The 26,716-nt window shown below is 46.0% G+C and overlaps 2 protein-coding genes across 2 annotated transcripts; one reads left to right on the forward strand and one right to left on the reverse strand.

Annotated features, from left to right (window-relative positions):
* Positions 1–80: 80 nt before the first annotated feature.
* MED17 (mediator complex subunit 17) lies at positions 81–12,360 on the forward strand. Its single transcript, XM_084273281.1, has 12 exons — positions 81–327; positions 1,406–1,572; positions 1,919–2,138; positions 3,319–3,455; positions 3,564–3,648; positions 5,140–5,292; positions 6,164–6,294; positions 7,305–7,489; positions 8,242–8,379; positions 9,366–9,483; positions 10,364–10,523; positions 11,169–12,360. Exons 1-12 carry the CDS (start codon positions 96–98, stop codon positions 11,372–11,374), a joined length of 1,932 nt encoding a protein of 643 aa, XP_084129407.1. The 5' UTR covers positions 81–95; the 3' UTR covers positions 11,375–12,360.
* A 3,435-nt stretch (positions 12,361–15,795) lies between these two features.
* Positions 15,796–22,011, reverse strand: VSTM5 (V-set and transmembrane domain containing 5; the record flags this gene model as incomplete). Its single annotated transcript, XM_084263823.1, has 4 exons — positions 15,796–16,420; positions 17,981–18,121; positions 18,218–18,547; positions 21,933–22,011. The coding sequence occupies 4 exons, from the start codon at positions 22,009–22,011 to the stop codon at positions 16,377–16,379; spliced, it is 594 nt and encodes a 197-aa protein (XP_084119949.1). The 3' UTR covers positions 15,796–16,376.
* Between the last annotated feature and the right edge of the window lie 4,705 nt (positions 22,012–26,716).

Below are 26,716 nucleotides of genomic sequence, written 5' to 3' on the forward strand. Positions count from 1 at the left end.
AGAGCCGAGCCCGCCCGGCCCGGCCTCCTCCCGGCACCCGTAGTCGGCGGTGGGGGAGTCCGTACGCACGCCCCGCGGTCGGAGGTCGCCCCAAGATGGCGGGCGTGCCGGCGGTGCGCATCAGCATCGAGTCGGCGTGCGAGAAGCAGGTGCAGGAGGTGGGGCTGGATGGCAGCGAGACCTACCTGCAGCCGCTCTCCATGTCCCAGAACCTGGCGCGTCTGGCGCAGCGCATCGACTTCAGCCAGGGCTCCGGCTCCGAGGAGGACGAGCCGGGTTCAGCGAGCCGCGCCTGGGCCGAGCCGGGCGAGGCTGAGGATGAGGAAGGTGAGGCCCGGCGGGCCCGCGGCTCCCGCTCGGTCGTCCCGCGGCCGGAGCCTGAGTTCTTTTGCGGGGCTGCAGCCGGCGCTGCGGCGGTGCCCGGCCCGCAGCCCCACGGCGCCTGGGCCCGGCCCGCCCCGCCCCGGGCCGCGGCTCCCGCAGTGGGCCGGGGGCCGGGTCAGGATCGGCGCGAGTGAGCCCCGCGCGCGTCGCGGCGGCGCGGTGGAAAGGAACAGTCGGGATTTTATGCCGATACGTTGTGTTTCGTGCCGTTACAGCGGGGTTATGTTTTAACATCCTTTATGCCAGAGGAGCTGTGGCTGTCCCTGGATCCCTGGCAGTGCTCAAGGCCAGGTTGGATGGGGCTTTGGGGCACTCTGGGCTAGTGAATCATAGAATCATAGAATGGTCTGGGTTGGAAGGGACCCCAAGGATCATAGAGCTCCAACCCCCCTGCCACAGGCAGGGACACCAACCTCCAAGCCTGGATCTACACAAGGCTGAAGTGAAGGGTGTCCCTGCCCATGGTGGGGAGGGTGGTGGTGGAATGAAATGGTCTTTGAGGTCCCTTCCAGCCCAAACCATTCAGTGGTTCTGTGGTTACCGTATAATAAGATCATTGTGCAGCTAGTTGGGTCTCTCAGTTGCAGGATTTGATCCCTTCTGAAAAGAAACAAGTGCAAGAGGACACCTCTTGTGCTGCAGAAACGTGAGCACTGCACAGAAGCAGTGAAGATGTTTGTCAAGACCTCCAGGCCTAGCTGCCATAAAAGAATGGTTAGGGCCCTGGTGAGCCTGGGTTTTAGTCATGAATATACAGGGATTCCTAATAGTAATGGGAAACATCTGATGAGACTTCTAACCAAGGGGCAGCCTTGAAACTCTTGGTCATGCATCTCTGGAGATGAAATGAAGGCATTAGTGGCCAATAAAGACCTTTACAATTGATTGTCCAAGCAGTCTTGTGAACTTGGACATCTCTTTTAATTAAATTGAAAATGCAAAATGGCTCGATCCCTTTGATTCTGTCATACCTTTTAACAATCCTCGGTTTTGCTTTCCTTTTTGGTTGGGTTTTTTTTAGGGTTGGTAAAGTTTCAGCCATCCCTCTGGCCTTGGGATTCAGTGAGGAACAACTTAAGAAGCGCCTTGACTGAGATGTGTGTGTTGTACGATGTTCTCAGCATTGTGAAGGATAAGAAGTTCATGACTCTGGACCCCGTTGTGCAGGACCCCCTTCCACCAAAACAGGTATATTGTACCCAGTTAGGTAGTCTTTATGATGTGGTACTGAAACTTTAATTCCCTGGTGGTTTTCACATATGGTATATACAAGATATAGTAGAGTGTTACTTGGGCCATGATGGTACAGTGCTTTATGGGTCTGTGGAAGTCTGAGAATGGGTGGTGAGGCTGATTTCAAAGGCCTCTCAGCTGAAGCTGTAGGTCAAAACACTGCTTGTGGCTGTGTAACGTTGTCAGGAAGCTCTAGGTAGCTAAGTGTCATAGTGTGCTCAGCAAGCTGTCAGTCACTGTCAGTTCCACTAATACTTGAAGAATTAAGATAAAAGAAGCTTTTCTCTGTATTTGTTACTAGAATCCTCAGTTTCTGCAGTTGATTTCAAAAAAGAAGTCATTAGCTGGAGCAGCACAAATCCTGTTGAAAGGTGCAGAAAGATTATCCAAATCAGTTGCAGAAAACCAGGAAAATAAGCGACAAAGAGACTTCAACTCTGAGCTGCTGAGACTGAGACAACACTGGAAGCTGAGGAAAGTGGGCGACAAAATTCTTGGTGATCTGAGCTACAGAAGTGCAGGTATACAGTGGGGCCTTTTGTTTTTCTCAAGAACTGATATTTATGTTTTATTAATCATAATTGTAACTGGGGAAAAACAGATGGGATGTTTTTAATAACAAATAATATCAAATAATAAAATACTGTTATGAGACAGAATTATAAAAGGAGGAAGTTTAATGTATTATCAGAGAAAATATTCTGTCACCCCCTTCCTAGACAGTGATTTTAAAAGCTGATTGTGAGAGATTATAATGAAGAGCTCTTTATAGAAGCAATTCTGCATTGAGAAGTGTAGTGATCACTTGACAGATTGGCCTTGTAAATCTTTGGCTTTTCTCTATATGTAGTCTGTAAAGCATTTTTAAAAGATTGAGGAGGATCTTGTGTTTTTCTCTGAGTGAAGACACATTTATTGTACCTGTTAATTTTGTGAGAGAGGATGCTGAGAACGTGTGTCATGTCATGGATTGCAGTAAGAGAGGGTAGCCAGCCCAGAGTTCTAGAGCCAATTATGGAGTGAAGAAATGAATACAGAGTCTCTCCAAGCTTAAGATGTGGATAGAAAGCAGGCATCCAAACTCATTATGTTGGGCTCCAGTTGTTATAAAATTCAGTGTTCTTGGGTTGATGAAGCAGCTGTGGATATGTCTCTTACTGTGATTTATCCTAAACCAGGTGAATTGTGCTCTGAATGTAGAAGGGACACACCTAGGACAGATGTGGGCATCTGCCGTTGCCAGTCCCGCCTGAATGCCTCGCTGTGTGGCTGGTTTTGTAGAGTGAACACTCATAGTTTTAAGACTGCAAGCCAGGCATCAGCAGTGTTCCTTCAAATCAGTAGGGGTGTTGCACCTTCAGCTACTTGGTTGCAAACCTTTGGGCAGTTTATTTTTTGTCTTGTTTTAACCAAATACCTTCTTTCTCCTTCCCAACTTCTGCTGACGTAGTTTTCTGCCATGACTATTGAGTACTACTGGCTGACTTAGAGTAAAACGCTGTGCATGACACACTGGAGGACTGAGAAGATGAAGTGAACTTTCTAATGTACCTGTTTTCTTAAGAATTCATTAAGAAACTTAAGTGCAACTATGGAGGTTTGGAGACTTAGAAATGAATATTCTTCAAAAATGGAGATAGGAGCTTCATTATTTGCACGAGATGCTTTCTAGTATGTATGTCTTTATTCTTCCCTTCTTAGGTTCCCTTTTTCTTCATCATGGCACATTTGAAGTGATAAAGAACACTGACATTGACCTGGATAAAAAGATATCTGAGGATTACTGTCCTTTGGATGTTCAAATTCCAAGTGACTTAGAAGGATCAGCCTATATAAAGGTTTGCCAGAGAAATTTTGAATAATACAGCGTGGGTTTGCTTTAGTTCTTTGAATGCTTGCAACAAAGAACACACATCAAAGAGTGTTCTCTCTTTTTTTTGACCTAGGTTTCTATTCAGAAACAAGCTCCAGACATCGGTGACCTTGGGACAGTAAATCTTTTTAAAAGACCCATGCCAAAAGCAAAACCAGGTATAGGTAGCTCTACATTGTTTTCTGAGCACGTGCTCAAGAAGTGGGTTTGCATCTAAAGTTTATTTAAAAATTCTAGCTTGAGAAGAATGAACAAAAATATTCTTATTTAAACTGGAGTTTTTGGTGTGGGTGCTGCTTGGGCTTTGGGAAGATGATGCTTTCGGAGTTCCTCACGTGTGTTTACTCAGTTTCTTAAACAAAATTACTGGGATTTTATTTTAGAAGTGCTCTGGAGCACCTTCCATTAGTCATTGAAGGGTTTGAGCACATAACCAAAAGCAAAACAAGGTGTTGTGGTGCACTGAATGTCCGTTTACTTCACCCAAAATGCATCAGTTGTTTCTGCCTCTCGTACATTTTGCCTGAATCTGAAAATGTGCTGGCAGCATGTGCATTAAGTACTAGCAGCTGCCCTGACAGGTAGTAGCTTGGTTCATCTTACATACAGCACTATGTGAAGGAAATAAATCTTTGGGATTAAAAAATTCATCCTTAATTTTTAAATGGACAAAAAGAGCCGTCAGGATTTTATTTCACAGTGATCTGAGACACAGATGTTTGTGTTGTCTTGCACATGGGGTGTTGTATTAAGTAGATGTTTCATGCAGTGTACAGGAGTGACCTCGGGTACTTCCTCAGACCGGACTCTTGGGCCTGTAAATCCTCTTGAAAGCTCGTATGTGGATTTCATGTCATTTGGTGGCTTGTTGTACAGTTAATTTAACAAAGCTGGAAGCATCACTGAAACCAAACTGCAGCTGAGAAAGTTCATAAGTGGAGTTCACAAAAGGCCTGGGAATGTAATAGGCAGTTGCAACTCTGGGGGGTTCTCCTCCCCCTCCGCTCTGCACTGGTGAGGCCACATCTGGAATTCTCCATCCAGTTTTGGGCTCCCCAGTTCAAGACAGACTGGGAACTACTGCAGAGAGTCCAGCAAAGGGCTGCAAAGATGATGAGGGGACTGGAGCATCTCATATGAGAAAAGGCTGAGAGCTGGGGCTCTTTATCCTGGAGAAGAGAAGACTGAGAGGGGACTTCCTCAATACTTATAAATATCCAAAGGGTGGATGCCAGCAGGATGGGGCCAGGTTTTTCTCATTGGTGCCCAATGACAGGATGAGGGGCAATGGGCACAAACTGGAACACAGGAAGTTCCATCTGAACATGAGGAAAGACTCTGAGGTCGTCAGAGGTCTGGGACAGGCTGCCCAGAGAGGCTGTGGAGTCTCCTTCTCTGGAGACATTCAAACCCTGTGTGGGCAGAATCCTGTGCAACCTGCTCTAGGTGATGCTGCTTGAGCAGGAGTGCATGGATTAGATGATCTCCAGAGGTCCCTTCCAACCCCAACTGTGCTGTGAATCTGTGAAATACTCAGCTGGGATACTGACCACATTATCTTAGCAATTAATTACTATCTGGTATTTTAAGCTACCTTTGTAGCTTCTCTTTACTCTTTCCTACTGCAAACGTTGATTTCTGTTTCTCAGGTTCTCCACACTGGCAGACGAAGTTGGAAACAGCACAGAATGTTCTTCTTTGTAAGGAAATTTTTGCCCAGTTGTCACGAGAAGCTGTCCAAATTAAATCACAAATTCCTCACATTGTTGTGAAAAATCAGATAATCTCCCAGCCTTTCCCAGGTAGGAAACTTAAAGACTTCTTAACCTATTGTGATTTGCTTAAACACAAACTGAAATTCTGATTGATCTGACCTTTATAAACACCTTTTAAAAAAAGAAGTAATTAGTTTTTCAAAGGCTTTGAAAAACAGAATTTTCCAGAATTTGAATTTTGCTTGCTAATTTGAGGAAAAATTTAACTAATGTCCTTTAGCTTCTAATTTACTGTGTGGGTCTTGGGTGACTGTTCTTTGTGATTGTGGGTTTTTTGTCAGTAGCACTTAAAGCTCTGAACTTTAATGTAAGTCCATGTGCACGTGGCAGTTTGCAGCTGTGCACAAATGGTTGCTCCTGGATTGCATGCAGGTGAAATCCAAGGCATGAGTTAATGGGTCTTCAGCAGAACAGAGGTGAATATTCCTCAGTGAGGATAGTTAAACGGCACCAAGGTGGCTCAGAGCTGGCTGGTGAATCCTCTGTTCTTACAGTGGGCACACATCTAACTGATGAAATCATGCAAAGAATTATGTTTCTGGATCCCTTAGAATTTATATCCTTATGGGTCCCTTCCAACTCAGGTTCTGTGATTCTATATGATGGTAAATCATTCCTCCTCTGGGGAAGGAATGAAGTCCTGGGGACTCTTCTTTTTGGGAGGGAATTGAATCATGGAAATTGGTGTGAAATGCACCTAGTGATTTAATAATCTGTCTACACTTCTTGCCTTTGGTGCTATGGTCTCCAACATCATTCTTTAATTTTTCTGTGATACGGTGAGTACTGGTTGTAAAACTATGGACTATAAAATGTGAGAGAAAAAGCAGTTCCCAGTATCCTGCTGGAAAGCTGTCAATGTCCTCTTTCTCCTCTTTCCTTTATCTGCTTTTTACAGGTTTGCAGTTGTCTATTTCTCTGTGTCACTCTTCCAACGACAAAAAATCACAGAAGTCGGCCTCTGAAAAACAGAACCCAGAGGATCATCTCTATGTTCTGGAACACAATTTGCATCAACTTATCAGAGAGGTAACACGTTGCTGGTCAAGTACTGGAGAGTTTTGGGGCTTTTGTTCAGCCTTCTGTTTGGTGCTGTTGTAACAACAGAGTGCCACTAGAGGCCAGTCACTTCCCATGTGTGCAAGGCAACCTCCAGCTGAGTTTTAGCGTGTGCAGGCGGTTAGGGAGTCCCAGTTAATGCTTTCATGGAACGCTGGTTCTTTACTTAACCTCGGGCCTCGCTGCTCGCTTCAGAAAAGCTGTGCAAGTTTTTTCAGTACAGCTCATCAGGCTCCCTTTTTCCTTTGTGTCTAACTAGTGCTAAGTCAAGCATCTGTTCAGACTGTGGTCCCATGAAGAAAGAACAATCAGTTACCATAATAAGTTCACTTCTTTGGAGTTCCACTTCTCTGCTTCAGTGTTTTAGGTTCTCATATAACCTAGTAGAAGAACCTGGGGTAGAAGGTTGAGGTTGCATCTGTTCCGGAAAGAGACACTTAAAACTGTACTCAAGCAGCTGTGAAACCATGTTCCAGAGACACAGTGTTCATGTGTCTATCTCCGTAGAGCACTGAACCAGGTTTCATGAAGCTTTGGCTCAGTGCCCAGCTCCATCCTGAATTTCCTTTCTTGACTTGGAACAGGTTGCTAAATCTTTTCTTTCTTTAACCTCAGTTTCTTTCTTCCTTTATTTTTGTTTGACTGTTCTGTCTCTACCCAGAGAGATATTCAATGCAGACTTCTTAGTAGGAGCTGCTGCCATACTACCAAATTTTTGTTACCCCCTAGCCCCTTTTTTATTAAAAAAAAAAACCCCACCACTTTCCATGAGGTTTGAAAGATCTGCATGGACAGGGGAGGCACAGCTGGGTGTTAAGCTGCCTTTAAAGTGCTGCCAGGTTTTTAAAAAGTGCAGCTTCTTTAGTTTGTAAGTACACATGCTTAAAAAACTCAATGTGAAGCAGCATGTTGTAGTATATATGTTATTTCTTGGAGATACATTATTTGGTAACTTCCTTTTCTGCCATCTGTTGTTGCAGTGTCATAAACAAACCCTGAGCTCGACAGTGATGCCCCATCCAGCTAGTGCACCTTTTGGCCATAAGAGAATGAGACTTGCAGGACCCCAGGCTTTTGACAAGAATGATATCAGCTCTTTGCAGTCAAATGAAGGACTTCTGGAGAAGATAATAAAGCAGGCAAAACACATCTTTTTGAGACGCAGGTAGGTCACAAGCTATTCACAAGTTACATGAACAATAAATTGCACCATTATATAGAATACAATTTATCTTTTTTCAGTCTTATTAAAGCTAGGTGCTTCTTCCTTCACTCTTGTCCTGGTTTCAGCTGGGATATAGTTCGTTTCCTTCCCAGTAGCTGGCATAGTCTTGTATTTTGGGTTTAGGATGAGAATAATGTTGCTAATACAGTGATGTCTTCAGTTCTTGCTAAGTAAAGCTTATACAGAGTCAAGGACTTCTCAGCTTCCCAAGCTCTGCCAGTGAGGAGATGTGTAAGAAGCTGGGAGGGAGCAGAGGCAGAACAGGTGACCCAAACTGTCCAAAGGGATGTTCAATACCACATGTCATCACGCTGAGTATGTAACCAGGGGAGTTGGCTGCAGGGCTTTGATCGCTGCTTGGGAATGGGGTGGGCATCAGTCAGTGGGTGCTGAGCAATTGCATTGTGCATCACTTGGTTTGTCTGTCTTTTTTCTTCTTTCTCTTCCTTTGCTGTTCTCTTAAACTGCTTTTATCTCAGCCCACGAATGGTGCTGAAATAGAACTTTGATGACACCAAATTTCTGCCCTTCATAATTCTGTCTTGTAACAATAGTAGTATTGTATTATTTGATATAATTTGTTATTAAAAATATCCCCCCTCACACACACTGATAACCTATTAATTTCCTTTAAACAAGATAACAGCACAAACCCTCTAGATCACTGTGTAGAGTGTGTCTTTGCCTTCTAGAACTGCTCGAACCATTGACAGTCTGGCTAGTCGGATTGAGGATCCTCAGATCCAGGCCCACTGGTCCAACATAAACGATGTTTATGAATCCAGTGTTAAAGTTCTAATAACTTCTCAAGGATATGAACAGATATGCAAGTAAGTATGAAGAGGCATGTACCTTTCTGGTTGTAGCAGAATGCAACAACGGCAGAGTGTATTCAAGTTGTGAAGTACAGGTTTAGATTCTCTTCAGATGGACAAGCAGGAGCCTGTTATTTGTGTGTGAGGATTTGTTTTTCTGAGTTGAGCTGAAACAACCACCCTGAGAAAAGTCTTCACTCGCTTTACACTCAATGAAGAAATTTAGTAAGCAGTTAACTAGCAGTTGCCATTTAAAGAAGGAATTGAAGGTGAAAGCAGCTGCCTAACCGCTTAGGATTCCTTTGGATAGAGATAGCTGAATATAAGCTATCTCTGTAGGTGCTGGATTCTAAACTTGCAGTTGGTCCCAGAGAGCTGGGAAGCGCTGTCCTGGCTTGGTTACATAGACACTGCAGTGTGGAAGTCATGCCATTCGTGCCAGTAGTTATGCACATCGAAAGAGACTTCATGTTCCAGAAGTGAATGACTGTGTGCTGACCAGCAGTGAATTAATGCCTTAATTAATGCACTGACAATGGATGACCCACTTGTTTTCCCATTTTGAGCAGTCCTGTCAGGCTGTGCCCACAGTGTGGGGCAGAGTGTAGTTACTGGTGCAGGTTGCAGTCTCAGTTCCAGAATGCATATGCTGCCCAAGTCTTGGTTGCAGGATAGAACGGGCCCTGTCCACGCACCTTTTTGCCCTTTACCTCTGGAAGGAAACTTGTGCAGAGTGGCAGGCAGGGAGCTGTGAGGCACCTCTGGAGGTTCCTTGACCTGGAGAAACAGTGGACCAGGTCTGGGAACATGCCATGGAATATCTCCTGAGGTAGAGATGCAACTTTTGGGGTGAGTGATAAAACTGAAGTGTTCGGAGTTGCTGTTGTATTTCATAAGCTTTGTACCATCCTCATCTTAGAGTTCTTGTTGGTTCTATGTTATTTCCTATCTTCTGAAGTTTTGTAATGCATTTTGATTAAATATGCATCTTGCCTTCAAAGGTCCATTCAACTCCAGCTGAACATCGGGATTGAACAGATCAGAGTTGTGCACAGAGATGGAAGAGTTATTACGTTGTCCCATCAAGAGCAAGAACTGCAGGATTTCCTTTTATCTCAGGTAGACTCATATACCTTATTCCCTTTCTGGTAGTGTTTGAAAAACAGAAGCTGTTAGAATCTTGCCTTTATATCTATGTAGAAAATGTGTTAGAAATCTTCAAGTAAATACAGTGGAAATAGGAATGTGGATGAGTGTATTTTTCAGTGTGTAACACCAGTTTTTACTAAGGGCAGTAGCAATAATGTTTTTCCTCTCCTATTTAAAATATATTTGTTTATGCTACTCATTATGGGAGCACTTAGATTTTTGCTTACTTCAGAACAAGTCATCAAGAGTCAAAGCAGACAGCAAGGTGCTCAGTGTATGAAACTTACTGTAACCAAGTCCTGTCTGTAGTGGAGATCTTAACGAGCTCACAATGACTGTTATTTCAGCATTGTCTTGTTAATGTTCTCTATGCATCAGCCATTACTAAATCGGCTGATACTTGAATGAACTGTGTTTTCTTAATTGCTCAGAGCAAGCTGCTGGTTTTATTCAGAAGCAACAGTCTCCCTACTATGCATTATAAATAGGCAAAACACAGGTCTCTTAATGACAGCTACTGCCTTGTTGCAGCTGCACAAAACTTCAGGACACAGAAAACAAGTTGAAACAGATTCTGCTGAGGGTTTTTCTTTTGGGTCAAGTGTTTCCAGGCTTGTTCATGAAGAACTGCTGAAGAGTACTAAATACTTCCTTGTTACAAGTGTTAAGTCACGATACAGAAAAACATCAGCATTTAAACTCCTGAAACTAGACAACTTTGGAGACAAAGTCACTTTTGCACATAACCACTGGAGAGCAGAAGGAAAAAAGCTTTTTGTAAAACCAGTAAGCAATTCTTTGTGTGGTGTGCAAATACTGAACAGAGGACGAATGTCTTGTTGTCTTTCAGATGTCACAGCACCAAGTACATGCAGTTCAGCAGCTTGCAAAAGTTATGGGATGGCATGTGCTGAGTTTCAGTAATCATGTTGGTCTGGGGCCGGTGGAAAGCATTGGCAACGCATCAGCTATAACTGTAGCATCACCAAATGGAGACTATGCCATTTCAGGTAGTGTTTTATATTGCAAATGTATGGAGAATCTTAACATTCTTAAGAGAATTCTACAGGCTTTTTAAGTATTTTCTGGGACAGTTTCTAGACTTTTATAGAATAATGTCAATTTATGGCAAAATATTTGAACATCAAAACACAAACCCCAGTCTTATCTGTTAGAATACCACCACCCCTCCACCAGTCTCACAGAATGGTGTGATCAAAAGCAACAGCTATCCTAAGTGACTTCATTCCTGGCCATTTGAGATAAATCCACTAGAAAAAGTACCTCGTTTATCACGTTTTCAACAGAATGGTGGGGAACACATCCAAGGTACAAATCTTCAAGGAAACCTTTGCACTTCCTGTGGTTGTTAGAGGAAAAATAAATGTGTTTGTAAGGGGTGGGGCGTGGGGGGTTGTCAAATGTTTCTCTGGTTTGCTGTAACCAAGATCACGCAGCACTAAAGCAACAAAAAGAAGTGGGAGACTAGAGAGAGAAAATTAAGAGAAAAACATATGAGTAAGACAGATATTTTCCGTGGCTGCTGTCAGCATGTTTGAAATCGAGTATGAGTGATGTGTATACACTAGGAGGGTATTTAAGAGGAGAAATTCCTGCAGTGTATAAACGCTCATAAAAATCTCTGTTCGTGGCAGTACGTAACGGCCCGGAAAGCGGCAGCAAGGTCATGGTTCAGTTTCCACGGAGTCAGTGCAAGGATCTCCCCAAGGGCGACGTACTGCAGGACAACAAGTGGAACCACCTCCGAGGGCCCTTCAAGGAAGTCCAGTGGAACAAGATGGAAGGCCGTAACTTTGTGTATAAAATGGAGCTCCTCATGGCTGCCTTAACTCCCTGCTGAGAAGCCACCGGCCTCGCCCTGGGGGCTCTGAATCTGTGCTGCCAACGCCCACTGCCCTTGCAGCAAACAGAAATGGAACCTGTGGGGCCACACAGGAGAGCAAAGCAGAATTTATTTCCTGCTTAGATACGTCCATTGTAGCATTTGTAATAAAACCTTTTTCAGTTACATATAACATAGGACTTTGGGGGAAAAGTTCCTCCTAGCTCTATCTCTGCAGATTGCTCTCTCTGGAGTAACATAGCTGAGTAATTGATGAATGTTTTCTTTTCTGCAATTAAATGTAGAGGCCCTTTGGTATATAAAAGCTCAGAGCCGTTCCCTTTCCTCTCATGCCCCTCCCCTTTCTCAATACATGTTTGCAAGTATTTCTGAAAGATTATTAGAATTGAACTGTGCTGTCGATAAACCTTTTAGTGGCTCATACCACAGGGAATGGCTATCCCTGTGGAAGCCAGTGGACTCCTGATGAGAACTAGAACAACAGAGGAGAAGCAGAGCTTCCTTATCAAGAATTAAGGCTAGACAAAAGTTCAAGAACCACAGAATGGTCTTCACTGCATGACATTCTTGACTTGGAGTCTGTATATTGACCTGTCTTCTACCTGACCCATTTATTTTTGAGATTTATTGAGCAACTTGCTGAGAGTTACAAAGTCACAGCTTGTGGTAAACCTTCTCTGACAGCTGTGGATGAGCCTATCTGGTGTTGATTACTTTGTGTTTTCTGTCCTTGGGATTTTTTTCCTTCAAATACATAGAAGAAAAGGTGTTACTCACAGAATTTCAAGTTTGTGGGTGACTTGTGTAAATTCCTGCCTGAATAGAGGCAAACAACTCATGCAGTAAACCCTGCATCTCCACACTTACGCTGTTTGGGGTTTTTTCTGTACTGTCTCTGATTGTCATCCAGGGAGACAATAATGTCCTCCCAAAGATCATCTCTTTTGAGTTCTTGTAAAATAAAAATAACTGGTTTTGTCTTCCTTGGTTGTAATTGTAGATTTATTGAGTCTTTGAGCAAGATGTTGCATAAAGCTTTTGTTTTATGATTAAGGGTCTTTATGAAACTTTTGTATATAAATTTGTCCATATTGTGTGTTAATGGAGTCTGTGTGCATTTATACATGAGAAATTCTTGCACACAGAACGTGTTTGAGTAGCACATTGTGCATATATGGTGACAGTTGTGACTTCGCTGCATTCTTGAGCAATAACAAAGAGTTACAGTTAACTGCTTGTGGGAAGCTGCTGCTCAGTGTGTATCCAAAGCAGCTGTTGTACTTCTGTTGGTGTTTGACAGCAAAGGAACATCTTATCTCATTTTCTTGAGTGCTTGCTTCTGTACAACTTAACTGTGACAGAGAAAGGGTTTGCTTTTCAGGTGCTGATATGTTACCCAACACAACCTAGGAAAATGAAAACTACTAGTTGAAAATAGTCTCTTGATCTTCTTGAAAGATTGGTGAAAGTGATGCCAGGTTCCCTGTTGCTTGGCTAGCAGGCTCTGTGTTATTACAGGCAGGGAGGGGTTTTGTTCCTTGGTGAAGAGTTGAGCCAAAAGCCTTGTGCGTCTGATTCTATGTGACTGCTTTGACTCTTGCAAAAAACCCCCTCATACTAATAATTAGTAAGTGACCCTATGAAACTTAAACATAACTTTACACTTCAGTGTTCTCAACCTAAATGAATGAGTTTGCATGCAGTGATAGTCTTCTCATCAAATCAGCTCTTCATTATTGTCCAGAGGAAGCCACAAAGATGATCTGAGGGCTGGAGCCTGAAGCCAGGCTGAGAGAGTTGGGGTTGTTCAGCCTGGAGAAGAGAAGGCTCCAGAGAGACCTTACAGGGGCATTCCAGTACCTGAAGGAAAGAGGGACAGGGACTGTTTAGCAAGGAGAGTAGTGATAGGATGAGAGGCAATGGGCTTAAATTAAGAGGGGACGTTTAGATCAGATAATAGGAAGAAATTCTTCCCTGTGAGGGTGGTAAGGCACAGGCGCAGGTTTCCCAGAGAGGTTGTGGCTGCCACTGGGTCTCTGGCAGTGCTCAAGGCCAGGGTGGATGGGGCTTTGGGGCACTCTGGGCTAGCGAAAGCTGTCCCTGCCCATGATGGGGAGGGTTTCTCAGTTGCAGGATTTGACCTGTTCTGAAAAGAAACAAGTGCAAGAGGACACCTCTTGTGCTGCAGAAACGTGAGCACCACACAGAAGCAATGAAGATGTTTGTCAAGACTTCCAGGCCTAGCTGAAAAAGAATGGTTAGGGCCCTGGTGAGCCTGGGTTTTACTGTTGAGTGCACAGGGATTCCTAATAGTAATGGGAAACATCTGATGAGACTTCTAACCGAGGGGCAGTCTTGAAATTCTTGGTCATGCATCTCTGGAGATGAAATGAAGGCATTAGTGGCCAATAAAGACCTTTACAATTGATTGTCCAAGCAGTCTTGTGAACTTGGACATCTCTTTAATTAAAATGAAAATGCAAAATGGCTCAAGCCCTTTGATACTTGGAATGCTCTCAATATTAAATTTGCTGCTGTTCTGCATAGAATTTACAACTGGAGTAAGAATGACTTGGCCGTTTCTAAACTTTCACTTCAGCAGCTTCCCTTAGGACCTCAGGTAGTTTGGGCACCTCCAGCACAGTGAGAAACTGCCACAGGCACCTTGGCCTCCTGTTCTGTGTATTGAATGTTACCAACATCAGTGACACGTGTTGACAAACATCAGTTTCACAAAGTGTGAGTATTTTGTAAGTGACCCTAACTCTGTGGAGTAAGCATGTTAAATTCCAGGTATATTTTGTGGGTGAGGAATTGTCACACAGGCTAACTTACTTTGTTAATCTCCGTCCTTCGTCTTGGATATCACTACCTAAAAGCGAGATGGGCACCAGCATCAATACCAAGGGTGGGTCCCTGAAGTCGTTGTATCTTTAGCCAAGCTGGGAGAACAACCATGCTAGCTGGAAACTCCTTCCTGCTGTTACAGCACATCTTAAACAGAATTTTAAGTGGTCATTTCCTCCTTTCATCCCGGCTTTCAAATGCTGTAGTTTAAAAGTGTAAATGATCTCTACAATGAACAGCAATGCACACGTGTGTATCCTTTTCCTGACTTTCCCTTCGGCAGTTACAGTAGCCAGGTGCATGTTAGCAGATTATAATGGTGCTACGCTAAACAAGCACACAAACAAGCAGAGCACCTGATATATACATGCATATACACCCACACACTCCGCTCAGCCTAATGAAAATCCTCACATTCAAGTTCTAAAATTGAGGAATTAAAACAAATCTGAGATGGATAAACAGGACCTCCCACCCCATCAAAGCTTAGTCACTCACAGACACAGAAGGCTGATAATACATACTTAAAGTGAAGAGTGAGATCTGGCTGTTGCTTTGCCAAGGTGAGCTGTAGCTGGAAGCATTATTTTTTTAATTTCTCACCTCTTTGGACCTGTTCTAGGTGCAGGAAGGAGCAACCACCTGAGTGTGGTACCCAAAGCTCTGAGCGGGCGAAAGGTCAGTTCAATCCCAGGATGACTTTTTATGAGTAAAGTGTACAGGGTGCCTTGGCACGAGCCTGATTACACCTCCCAGCATCATTACACACTTGGCAAGAAGTTCTGTTTTCTCAGATCTAACCCATAGGACCTCTGCACCTGAGTGTCTGAGCATCATCGTCCCCAGCCGGGGGAAAGCTCCCTCAGCCTGGCCCATAAAAGGTTTTTGTGAAGTGAGCTGAAGCATGAGAGGCAGCAGCAGTTTGGCTCAAAAAGCCACGTGGCAACCTGAGGCACAGACTAGTCCATGATCTCTTGTATTTTCAGAGTTTATTTCATACTGCAAAATTCCTCTCATTACAAAAGCAAAAGGGGATACTCTGCAGCTCGGTCATTCCAGTGCTTTCTCACAAAACCAAATGCTATTCCACCCAGCAGATCTGCAGGTGGAAATGAAAGTGCAATACACAGGCTCAAGAAAACATTGGTTAGATCACATGTTCTTACAACTTAGGAAAGCAAAGGTGGCTTCTCAACTAGAGCAATTTCAGAACTATCTTTGTAAACACTAAGCTTCAGAGTTTAACTTTTCTTCCCAGTCAGGGTTGGACTCGATGATCTCTTGAGGTCCCTTCCAACCCTGACAGTTCTGTGATTCTGTGATTTGTTAGTGGGCTCAGTTTGCAAAGGACTCGAAATCTTTCCCAATGAAACTGCTTAGTATTGAGCAACCCCCCCTGGTGTGGTGTGTCGGTATTTTATCTGACCCTCTGATCATTATAGGCAGCGTTCTGTTTGGTCCCTGTGCCAGGTTCCTTGTTTAACAGCCTTCTCCAGTAATGTCATAAAATGTGTGTTAATATCCCTGGGGCAGTGTAAACAATTGGAAACGTAAGTGGGAGAACTTTGACCAGCCCGACGTTGTTTCAAAGTCAGTTTTGTCTCATGAAGAATTACAGTTTGTCTTCAGAGCTTCAGGAAATTCCTTACACCCAAAAGTAGCAGCAGAGGTGCAATAAACAAGATTCAATCCTTGCAATTAATTTTTTAATGTAATACTGTAATTAGACATTAAATTTATTATGTTGAAGGATGCTAATGGCTGCTCTGTCTGTAATAGGAGACTTGCTGTAGCCAAAGTACAGGTGTCCTTCAAGACCATGATCATTTCCTTTATGGGTTGATCTGAGGGTTGGTTGGTTGTTTTTAAGCGCAGTAGAGGCTGTCGATTTTATTAATTAGCCACAAAAATGTGTTCGTGCTCAGCATGAAAGCATCTTTTTTTTACTTTGACCTTGGTTAGCAGAGCAAAAAAAATTAACAGGTCAAAACAGGTCCATCAGACACTGTTGTTTTAATGTCTAATTAGTTCGCAAGTTGGGAGGTTTCTAGAGTAATCACAAACATTTTACCTTTTGGGTTTCTTCTCCCTTCCTTTGCCAATACTTTCTCCTGAGGTAGAATTGTTATTTTTGTTACGAGACAGTCCTTGGCTAACACTCAATGGTTTCCAATTCAATCTCTTCAGTTGTACTTGCTGCAAAGAAAAGGACATTATTATTGATTGGGAAACGGATTGGAAGGCTGGAGTTCCAAAATTAACAATGCTGTGTTAATAGCTGAGACGTTTTGAACTTTTTAATATTAGCTCAAGCTTACTCACCTACAATTAGGTTTTAAATGGATCTTGTTGTAATATTTAGCTGCATCAAGAGTCCCTCACAATCTTTAAAGTGACACTGGTTTCCTCCAATACAAGACAACACACCATGAAAACCGAAGTCCATAGGGCCCATCCTTATACCATGGACCTCTGAGAGGAGGACTCCTCCGAGGTGGCACAGGGGCAGAAGTTAGGTCTCTGCTTCAGACCACATTCTGGGGTATGACAGAGTGAGTCTCCAGAACTGTGGTTTTCCTGAACTCTGCCAAGTAACTGCCTTCGATTCTGTGGGGAGACTGGCTTTAACTAGAGGAAGATGTAGCTTTATCCAAACAAAAGCCTGTATCTTCTGGCTTGATAGGAACATCTGCAGCAGCTACTGCTCGTGAGCAGTGTGTGCACTGTGGAAATAGCAGTGACTCTTAGAGCTGCAGTTGAGCAGCAGAAAGGAAGATACAACTCAAGCCAATTTTGTTCTCTTCTCATATCAGGTTTTGCAGAGTTGAGACAAAGTCTGGGCCATGACCCTTGGGATTTTTGAGTACCTGTGTTAATCTAGTAAAATACTGATACTTAGGCTGCTTGTTGTAATGTAACAGCTTAAGCAGCACTTATTAGAGAAAAAACACAGACCTTTTACCTACAGGGCAAGAAACAACTAGTGGATCTGTGCTTACAAAGAAGGGAGGCAAACACCCAAGATGTTTTGAAGTGGTAGAAGAAACCTGTTCCAAGGATGTGCCCAGAGCTTGAGCCCAGGCCTACAGCGTGGCAACTTGGCTTGCTGCCTAGGCCGCATATCCCTGGCTGTGGCTTGGAAATGTCTTCTCTAATATGTGACTGTTCTCTTTTGTGCAGCCTTTGTGTTCCCTTCATCTGCTTTTCATGCCTGGTGTCTTTGGCATGTGTTAGGAGTGTGGTTTTGGTATTAGTGTGTATCGGAGTCTGCAACTGGATCAAACCTGAGGGCAGATGAAAGGGGGAGATGAGAGGGAGGGGTACAGTCCTGCATGAAGTGAGGTGGGGGCTGCTCCCAAGGGACACCTGAGTATTTTCCCCTAGGAAATGCCCCTCTGGTGCTGACCCTGATAGTATCGCTGATGTTCTTGACTTTGTCTCCTGCCCTCTGACGGGGGGATATTGAAGCTCTGGCCTTTTCTCCTTCAGTTTTGCAGTTAGCAATGTTGGGAAGAGTTTTGTGGTTTCTGATATAAAATGTATAAGGTAGATGTCCTGTGGATCACTGTGTAACTACACAACTACTGCTCCATTGCCTCAGCTAGTGAGGATTTCAACAGGATAGCTAAACTGAGCCCTTCCAGTCTTGTTTCTCGGTCCTTCCTTAGCCCCTTTATGACTCAAATCACAAGTGAATTTAAGCTCAAAACCCAGACTTGAAAACCCTATACCTTGGCTGCATTCTTAGAGAGATACCTGTTAGTTTGTGTGTTGTCTTCTTCTGGAATAGGTGCAGAGATTTATTACACAGCCACATGAAGCAGATCAGAATGGCAGATACTGCAGCAAGAAATGCAAAGAGAACTGCTACAAAATGTAAATCTTCGTAAATAACCTCTGCAGGGAGAACAGAAACAAAAATTACAAAATTGATTATGAGTAGATTCATGTTTAAACACAGGGTAAAGCCAAGAGCTCTCATCTGGTTTGTACCATAAACGTTGACTATGATGGTGCCATAGGTGTTGGTTCCATACTCCTCCGTTACAGTGATAAAATAGTAGCCAGCATCTCTCATGCCCACGTTCAGAAGCTGTATAGAACCATTCTCAAAAGTAGTCACTCTGTTTTTGTAGACTGTGGATATGTTGACATAATTCCCACTCTTCCACTCAACAATTTTGGTGGTGCCCCAGCTTGACACATGCTTCCACTCAATGGTGGCGACGCCTCTGCAAGAGTATTCAACTGAGAGGAGGATGTTTTGTGCCACTGTTGCATTGATGTTGGGTTGTGGAACCACTAAGGATACTCCCTGGGGAGCTGAAAGACAAAGGAGGGTGATGAATGTGGAGGTGATGCTGCACCAGCCAGCCAGGGCAGGATAGGACCTCTGCAGTGTGATTCACCCTACCTATCTCAGTGGTCTGTTTTGAAAGAGGGGGGAATATGGTTTGTGGTTTCTCTTTCTTTCTGCTGACTATAAAAAGAACATACATAGAATCATAGAATCATAGAATCATAGAATGGTCTGGGTTGGAAGGGACCCCAAGGATCATAGAGCTCCAACCCCCCTGCCACAGGCAGGGACACCAACCTCCAGGCCTGGATCTACACAAGGCTGCCCAGAGCCCCATCCAACCTGGCCTTGAACACCTCCAGGGACAGGGAATCCACTACCTCTCTGGGCAGCCTGTTCCAGCACCTCACCACTCTTTCTGTAAAAAACTTCCCCCTAATATCTAATCTAAACCTTCCCTCCTTTAGCTTTAGTCCATAAAGTCCATACATACTTGAATTAAAGACTAAATACCCATTTTTCATTGCTGATAGATAGAAGAAATGTTTCCACCATACAGGACAAGTGTGTTTCATTACCCAAGAGGAGACTTTTCCTGGAAGAGTCTTTTTGGGTGAGGGAGCATAACATTTTCTGACAACTGTGCAGTGCTTTTGTATCTGGCAGTAACTGGCTTTTCCTTAAAATCTTGCATTTAAATGGAAAGTCTAATCACCACGGACAAGGTAATCTATTATTTTCATTAACTACCATCCCCCAAAAGCAAGTACCATAGCAGGCTTAAGTATGTGAAGACTTGGCAAGGACTTCACCATATTTTCAGGATACGTAATCAACATTTGAAATAACAGCCTCGTAAAGGCAGCCAGTTACATGCCAGTGCAGATAAATCACATGTCATCAAAGGTTTCATGGGAAGTCAGGGACTTGGTGTTCTGATGATTTCCAGGGAAAAATACACGTGTAGGAATATTTAATTCCCACCTAGTTCCTGCTGATGTGATTATGGAGCTGTTCATTATACTGTGAAACCGAACCGACCGTTTAGTTTAATGTGTAACTGCAATAATTTCTGCTTGTGGGGGGTATTTCTGCATGAAGATTTGGATGAACATCAGATTGCAGTTGGCTTACCTTTTATTTTTTGTGCCTGTAATTAATGGTGTGTTTGAGACACTTGGCTAGAAACTGAAATCCTGTTATCTACCCGCAAAAATCGAACCAGAAAAAGGCAGATAAAGCACGGGGTAGACCTCACTGCTGGATGCCTTTTCCTGGTTTGGCGTGGACCAGCCCACCTGCTCTCCTAACGTGGTGTAACTGCCTGACTGCAAGAGCAGAGCTGAAAGAGTAATGCTGAGCTGCAAGTGTCCTGCCCAGCAGGGAGGGACTCCGCCGTGCTGAAGGAGTGCAAAGCAGCACCCTTGGGGGTGATCCTGGAGGTTCTACAGAGTCTTCAGGGAAAACAATGGTTAAAAAAGGAAAAGGGAAAAAATCTCCAAGGGAAAGATTATTTTTTTTTTAATCTTATATTAAAAAGTAAGTGCCCCATGGTCAAAACCCCAAAGCAACCACGAATGGGGAGAGATGGGTAAATGAACTAAAAGGTGACTTTGCTCTCTTTGGGATCGCTAACAGACTTCAGAAACTGCTGCTCAAGGTAAGGCAGGGAAGCTCCAGAAGCCAGTTTGACTCCCAGGTCCTCACCTATGTGACCAGTGCCAGAGAAAGCTCTGTATTCGTTTTAACCAGATAGGATCCGAGAGACCACTCCTGGGACTCTCCCTTTGTGGGCATCATCACGCTCACGCTGGCCTGTCCCCTTGCAGGGGCACGATATTTTCCCAGGTAGCCCGGTGCATCCTCGGCTAAGCTGCTCTGCCCTCAGCCTGTGTGGAGGAGGGACTAACCAGAGCTGCGAACACGGGGCTTGTGCCAGCTACAGAAACAGAACAGACGGGAACCTCCGGTAATCGCTGCAAATTGTTCTAATTGTTTGTTGGTTCGTGTGTTTATTTAAAGGCCTTTTGCTCTGCTTCTGATTAGACAGGGGCTGAGCCTCTCGCAAGGGTGACCCTTCTATATTTTGATGAAGGCAAGGCTTTGTTTTGAATATGTAGTTGCAAGGTAAATGTTAAAAAAAAAATAAAATCATCCATTAAATTCTTTGCAAATATGTTCTGTCCCTGCCCAGCACACAAAGCCAAAAAGGCCATGCAATAACTATTCAAAAACGTTTTTAATACACCATCCCCGAGATCACCTGAACCGGTCTAATCCAAACAGAGCTGCAAGCAGGCAGCCTGGAGAGCAAACATCACCCCTGCCCTGTGCAAGGCCACCGCGCTCTGCTGCCTGCAGAACCAGACCCTTCACGCCCAGTGAAGAGGGCACGGGTGAGTTTGCTGACCCAGGCACTGCCGCTGCACTCTGAAGTATTCACCTGGCCCAGAGTCAAGTTGGAAGCGCGGCTGGCTCTGTGTATCTGAGCTGGCCCTCGCAATGCCGCCGGGTCTGCAGCATGGTGGGGAGCAGGTGGGAAAGGCTGGTAGTGAGAGGCCTCAACACAGGAGCTCTAAAATGGGGAAACAGCTCTAAAATAGGCCTCTCAATCTCCGGGGACAGTTCCTCTGGCCTTTGGTGTTCTGCTTGCATGTCACCTTGATGATGAAGGGGATGGCGTAACGTGTCCAAACCAAACCTGCTGGTGTCACTACCCACCCCAGTTCCCAGGTGTGGGGGCTGGCTGCAGCCTCCTCTAGCCTTCCCTAGGAGAGGACCACCCGGCTTCCTGCTTGCTGCCCCGTCCCCACTCGCTCCCCGCGGGGTGCTGGGATGAAATCCACCTCCCCCTCTTCACCGCTGCGTTTCCCAGCGTGACCCGACACCCTTCGGGGTAGGAAGCGATTTGCTTCCTTCTCCCTGCCAGCCCCCCGCTGTTGTTGGGAAAGGGAGTGGGGGCGCAATACTGGGGGGGCCGCCTCCGTCGGTAGCGGGCCTGGGGCTCGTCCCTCCGCGGCCCCGGCTCCCCGCCCCGACGGCCGGGCTGCAGCCCGGGGCTGGCACCACTCGGCCTCCCCTTCTTTCTCCGAACAGCGGGAGCGGGGACACGGCTTCTCGGACCACCTCCAGCCTGCAGAGAGCGGCGATGCCTGCCTGAGCCCCCGTAAGTCCCGTCCCACCGCCCCCGGCAGCTCTCGGAAGCGCTCTCGCCGCTTGCCGGCAGCCCAGCAGGGTCATCCGGGGCCGGAGCCCCGGGGGAGCGGCCGGGCTCCCCGCACCGCTCCGCGCAGACCTGGGGCTGGAGCTGAGCCGGGGGGAGCGCGGGGTCCGCTCGGCGAGAAGCAGGAAGAGGAAAGGAGGAGGAAAGGGCCGAGGTAGGAAGCGGAGGGGGAAAGGGACACTTACTCTGCAGAGCCCACCCGGCAGCCAGACAGAGGGTGACGGTGCCCACGACGACGCCCCGGCAGCCCTGTAGCGGTCTCATCAGAGAGAAGCCGGTGCCCCAGGGCTTGCATTTAAGCGGCTGGGCCGGCCAGCGCGGTCCGACCCCGGGGGCTCCCTGCCCCAGGCTTCTTCCTCGCTTCTCTCCCTCCTCTTTCTCCCCCTCTTGCCGCGGCGCCGGGGCTGATCGCAGCTCCCACCCTCCCTCAACAACCCCCCCTCCACCTCCCCGCGGCTCCCGCCTCACCGGCCCCCGGGCTCTCTCCCACGCCTCACACCCCGCGATCCTCCGATACGGATTGAAGATGCAATTGGCTGTGGCAGGGAAAGTGCTGCCCGGCCGCCTGCCATGGCCCCAGCCAGGAAATGAGCGTTAATGGGCGGCCGCGGGGGCCGCGCAGCCCGGCCCGGCCCTGCCGCTTCCCCGGGAGCGCCCCGCCGGAGCGCAGGAGCCGAGCCCAGGGACCGGGACACCCGGGGGAGGGCGGTGGGGTTCTTTTTTCTTTTGGTGATCGCTAAGGGAACATGTGCCCGCAAGGGAAATTTCCCCTCGGGGTGTTAAAAGTGACTTTGTTGTCCACAGGAGTGTGGTGATGCTGCGGGTGAGGTGACGGGGATGGGCGGCAGCATCTCAGCATCTCTTATCCCCTGGGCTCATCTCAGGTGACCACGCTGGAAAATAAGGCCGGATCTCATCCCGCCGTACCAGGACAAGCACTGGGAGCTGTCTCCTTTCTTCGGCCACAAAGTGCTTGTCCTTCTTTCAGAAAGTGTGGGACAGTGTGAGTTCAGGGAGAAACATGATTAGAAAACATGGGAGTACCCCAATCCTGAAAATTCACCCTCGGTTAGGGGTGGATGCTGGCAGAGACTGTGCCCAGGGGAGCCACCCCTCTGACCAGCAAAAGGGTTGTACATCAGGATAGCCAGATGCAGATCTTCCATCCCTCTCTTCCACAGGTTTCTGTCTCCTCAAGTCTTCTTTAGTAGGGTGTGGATAAAAAAGAGGCACCTGTCTGCTCGTCAGTGTGGACTTCTCAGGGTGGGTGGGAGGCAAGGGCAACTCAGCGTGTGAGAAGAGACATCCAGGGCCTGCCACAGCCCTCTGTGCTGGGCAGCTATGTCTCTTACCTGCACCAGTCCATACAGTGCAGTTTCCCTACATACTGCTTGTCTGTGAGGAGGAAAAGTGAGCCCTGGGAGGTGGGGAAGGGGGCAGGTGGGGGATGGGGGGGAGTGGGGGGTGGTGGTCTGAGTGGCTTAAGCACAGCCCTGGGCAGGGGACCTAGCAGGAGAAGGGCTAGGCTTGCTTGGGGCTCAGCTACAGACACCTGCTCCCACTGGGGCTTTCCAACAAGCGCAATGCTGTCGTGTGCAGCCAGGTGAAAGCCTCTGTATGAGATTAGGGTTTCCTACTTGCACCTTAGGGGGGACTTCGTGGAACTTAGGTTGGGCCTCGGCAAGAAAGTGCAATCTGCATGGACCCCCTGGTCCATCTTTTATTCAGGGTGCAGTACGATCTCCAGATTCCCTGATTTCTGCTGCATCTCTTGAGGCTTCAGCAATGGGAGGCGGGTGAGTGGGCAGCAGGAGGAGAGGTCAGTGAAGACATACTGCCCGATCATTTGATCTCATGTAGGTTTTGCAGCCTGCAGTGGTGCTGGGAGTGCCTGAAAGTGTGGTTGCACTTCATCTGCAAAGGCAGCCTACAAAGTTCTCCCCCTCCACCCCACCTGTCCGAGCTGCTCCTGTGCTTTGCCAGATCCGCTCTGCTGCGTCAGGCCAACATTGTGTCTGGGTGTCTCTGTGGAAAATGAGATCCCCACTGGCAAAATTTCTTCCTGACCCCATTGTTTCATGGCAGTTTTGTTCCTTAAAGCATCAAAGAAGGTCTCACTATAATGTAAATGTATGTAATTTCCCCTTTTTAATTCCATTAAATGTTTATTTAAATTATATTTGAGCTCTTGGCCCAGTGACCTATTTTGGCAGCACAACTTATGGGGAATATGCTCATATGGAATGAATTGAACTTTGAGTAATTTAAAATGTATCACACTGGTTGCATTGATTTAACCCACTCTATTGGAAGGACAGATGCTAGTTGTGAAACTGAAAACCAGGTCAGTTCTTCCCAAATATTGGCTCTTTTGGCTTTGCAGTACAGGTCAAATGTTCAGTCCTGGGATGAGAAAGGGGTGCTTGTTTTCAGCATGGATAATTACCAGCAAAGAGCATTCAGATTCTTTCTTTGTAAAGGGAAAATCATAAAATGTCTAGAGGTTGGTTTGGTATTTTTAAAATAGAAGCTGCACCTCAAGAAATAGGGTGGCATGTATGACAAAATGCCCAAAAGTATTCGGAAAACATTGTATCAGGTTTTTATAAACCCCATTTATCTGAAAGTGACTGACTCCTCTCTCCCCAAGAGCCCCACTGCAAGCGATGCCTTCTCCTGCTGCGCTGCAGACATCCCCTCTCCTCAGCAGAAATGCAGCTGGGTGTGAAACAGCAGCAATGGGTGCATGCTTTGGGCAGGGTGGGAGCCCTTCTGCAGGGCAGCCAAGCAGCTGGGGGCAGGGAGGATTTTCGGGACAGCCTGAGGAGGAGTGTGGTTGTGGTGAGCAGTGCTGTAGGGGTGGTGTGGGGGACCACTGGAAGCAACCCCATCAACAAGTGACCACAGAGCAAATCACTTTGACTTCAGGGAATGCCACTGATAACTGTGTTAGAGGCCAGTCCAGCCAACTGTAACCTTGGTGCTCTGCCCCTGGGAGTCTCCCCAGCACTTGCCTTCCTCCCAGCCCCCAAATACTGGGGGATGAGCTTCAGCAGACATCTCCTGCTCTTGGGATGAGGTTTGAAGAGGATGCTGCAGTTGAACTGATGGTGGGTCCTGGGCTTTGGCACCTGGGCAGCAGTGGTGCAAGGCTCCAGCAGTGGGGCTGTCTGCACCGGGTGGGAGCAAGGGGCTGTGCCCTGCCTGGCTCTTCTGTGGGATGCTGATTTGGTGGCTAACTCAGGATAACTTCACAGGAAAGCCGGATCACAGTGTGAATCCTGAGATTCCTTACCTTGGCATATTCATGAGGTATTTTCCTAACGAAGCTTATTATTGAAATCCCATCCAACCCCATTCAGATGAGGGTAATGACATGCCCCTTCTGAATAGAGACATTTCATCTGTTAATGCTGTTCTTCTGCTTTTATTTCTCTCTGCCTGTCAACGAGCAGGTCTAGGAAACAGAAGTGTATCAAGAATATAGCACAGGCTGGGAGAAATCAATGGTTCCTTGTTCCCTTACAAAGTGCCCTTAAACCATCGGGCTCTGGGAATGATTTTGTAAAAGATCTGGCTTATCATCCCTACACTGCTACAGGCACCTGTGGGTTTGCACTGCTACATGCTCAGCATTTTAAGCTTCTCTTTCCCTTCCCTTCGCTTATTTCCATTATTTTAAGGGTTCTTTTCCCTTCCTTCTCTTTGCCGTCTGAGAGTCTCTAAAGTTTGTCTGGAAGGCCTGATTTCTCTTCCTGGTGTCATTAATAATGGAACAAAACCACATTAGCAATTGCAACAACAGCCAGATAGGAGCCAGAAAGCTCCTTTTGCTCTCCAACACGCTGCATGAGTACTCTGAAACGCTTTATACAGAGAGCTGGCTGTTTTTCTTTCTCACCCTTTTCCTTTGATGTCATTTTGGACTCAATAAAACACTTGACCTCATCTTCTGCTGAAGAGAAGATAAAAACCACCAGAGTTAAAAATTCACATAGATTCCAGACCTGTGATAGCACTTTAGAGGTAATTCCACCCCGTGAGAAAGCACGGGAAAGGATGCAGCAAAGAGATGTTAGCAGGAGCTGCAGGGCATTGCAGCTGCGGGGTCAGAGGGCTCACCGCTGCCTTGAGATGCTCTTGGTCAATGCAGTGACCTGGGAAACAGCTGGCAGAGAGCAGGAGAGAACTGGAGGTTGCTGAACTGGCAACAGAAATGGCAGACACAGGTAAATATCTATACCTACATCTCTCTCTACATATATACTAGATATATCTATATATCTATATCAGACACAGGTATAGGAGAAAAATAGGTAACCTCCTGCTGGGGCCTCCTCTTTCATGTGAAGTTGGTGGTCCTGGCTCACTTTTTCTGGTCTTCTGGAAGTGAAAAGAACATTTGTTGGGAGGTCTTAGTGTGTAAAACCATTTCTTTCGATCATATAAGGGGAAAAAGTCTCCTTCAGCATCTGATGTAGAACGTGGCCAAATCTGCACTTTGTCAGAGGTTTCTTTTTGCCTTTTTTTTTTTTTTTTGGCAGAAGCACAGTACAAAAAGCCCTTCTCTTACCCTAATTCAATCAATAGCTGTAAGAGGAGAGACCATGGGCAGTCCTGCTCTGTCAGCATTCCGCCACTTTTAAAGCTACCTAGACTGCCTGAGTCTCCTCATAGCTTTGGTCTGTGGTTTTGGAGGTTGGGAAAATAGAGGAAAAAAATGAAATGAAGTGAAACTCAACCTTGAGGGATGCAGAAGTGTATCTCTGAGGGTGCACAGATGCTTAGTAGAAGGGGAGACACTTGGGAACAGCTTTTATCAAATGGGAGGCACTCAAAGCAAACCTCTGAACAGGCATGGCTGGGTGATTGCGTTCATCCATGAGGAACTGTTCAGTGTCAGGAATAAAACAGGGTTTTGCTGTGTGCCATTAAAACTCTTCCAAGATGTTACATCATCAGCCCTCTA

The sequence above is a fragment of the Gallinula chloropus genome (genome assembly GCF_964237585.1).
Source record: "Gallinula chloropus genome assembly, chromosome: 1".
Lineage (NCBI taxonomy): Eukaryota > Metazoa > Chordata > Aves > Gruiformes > Rallidae > Gallinula > Gallinula chloropus.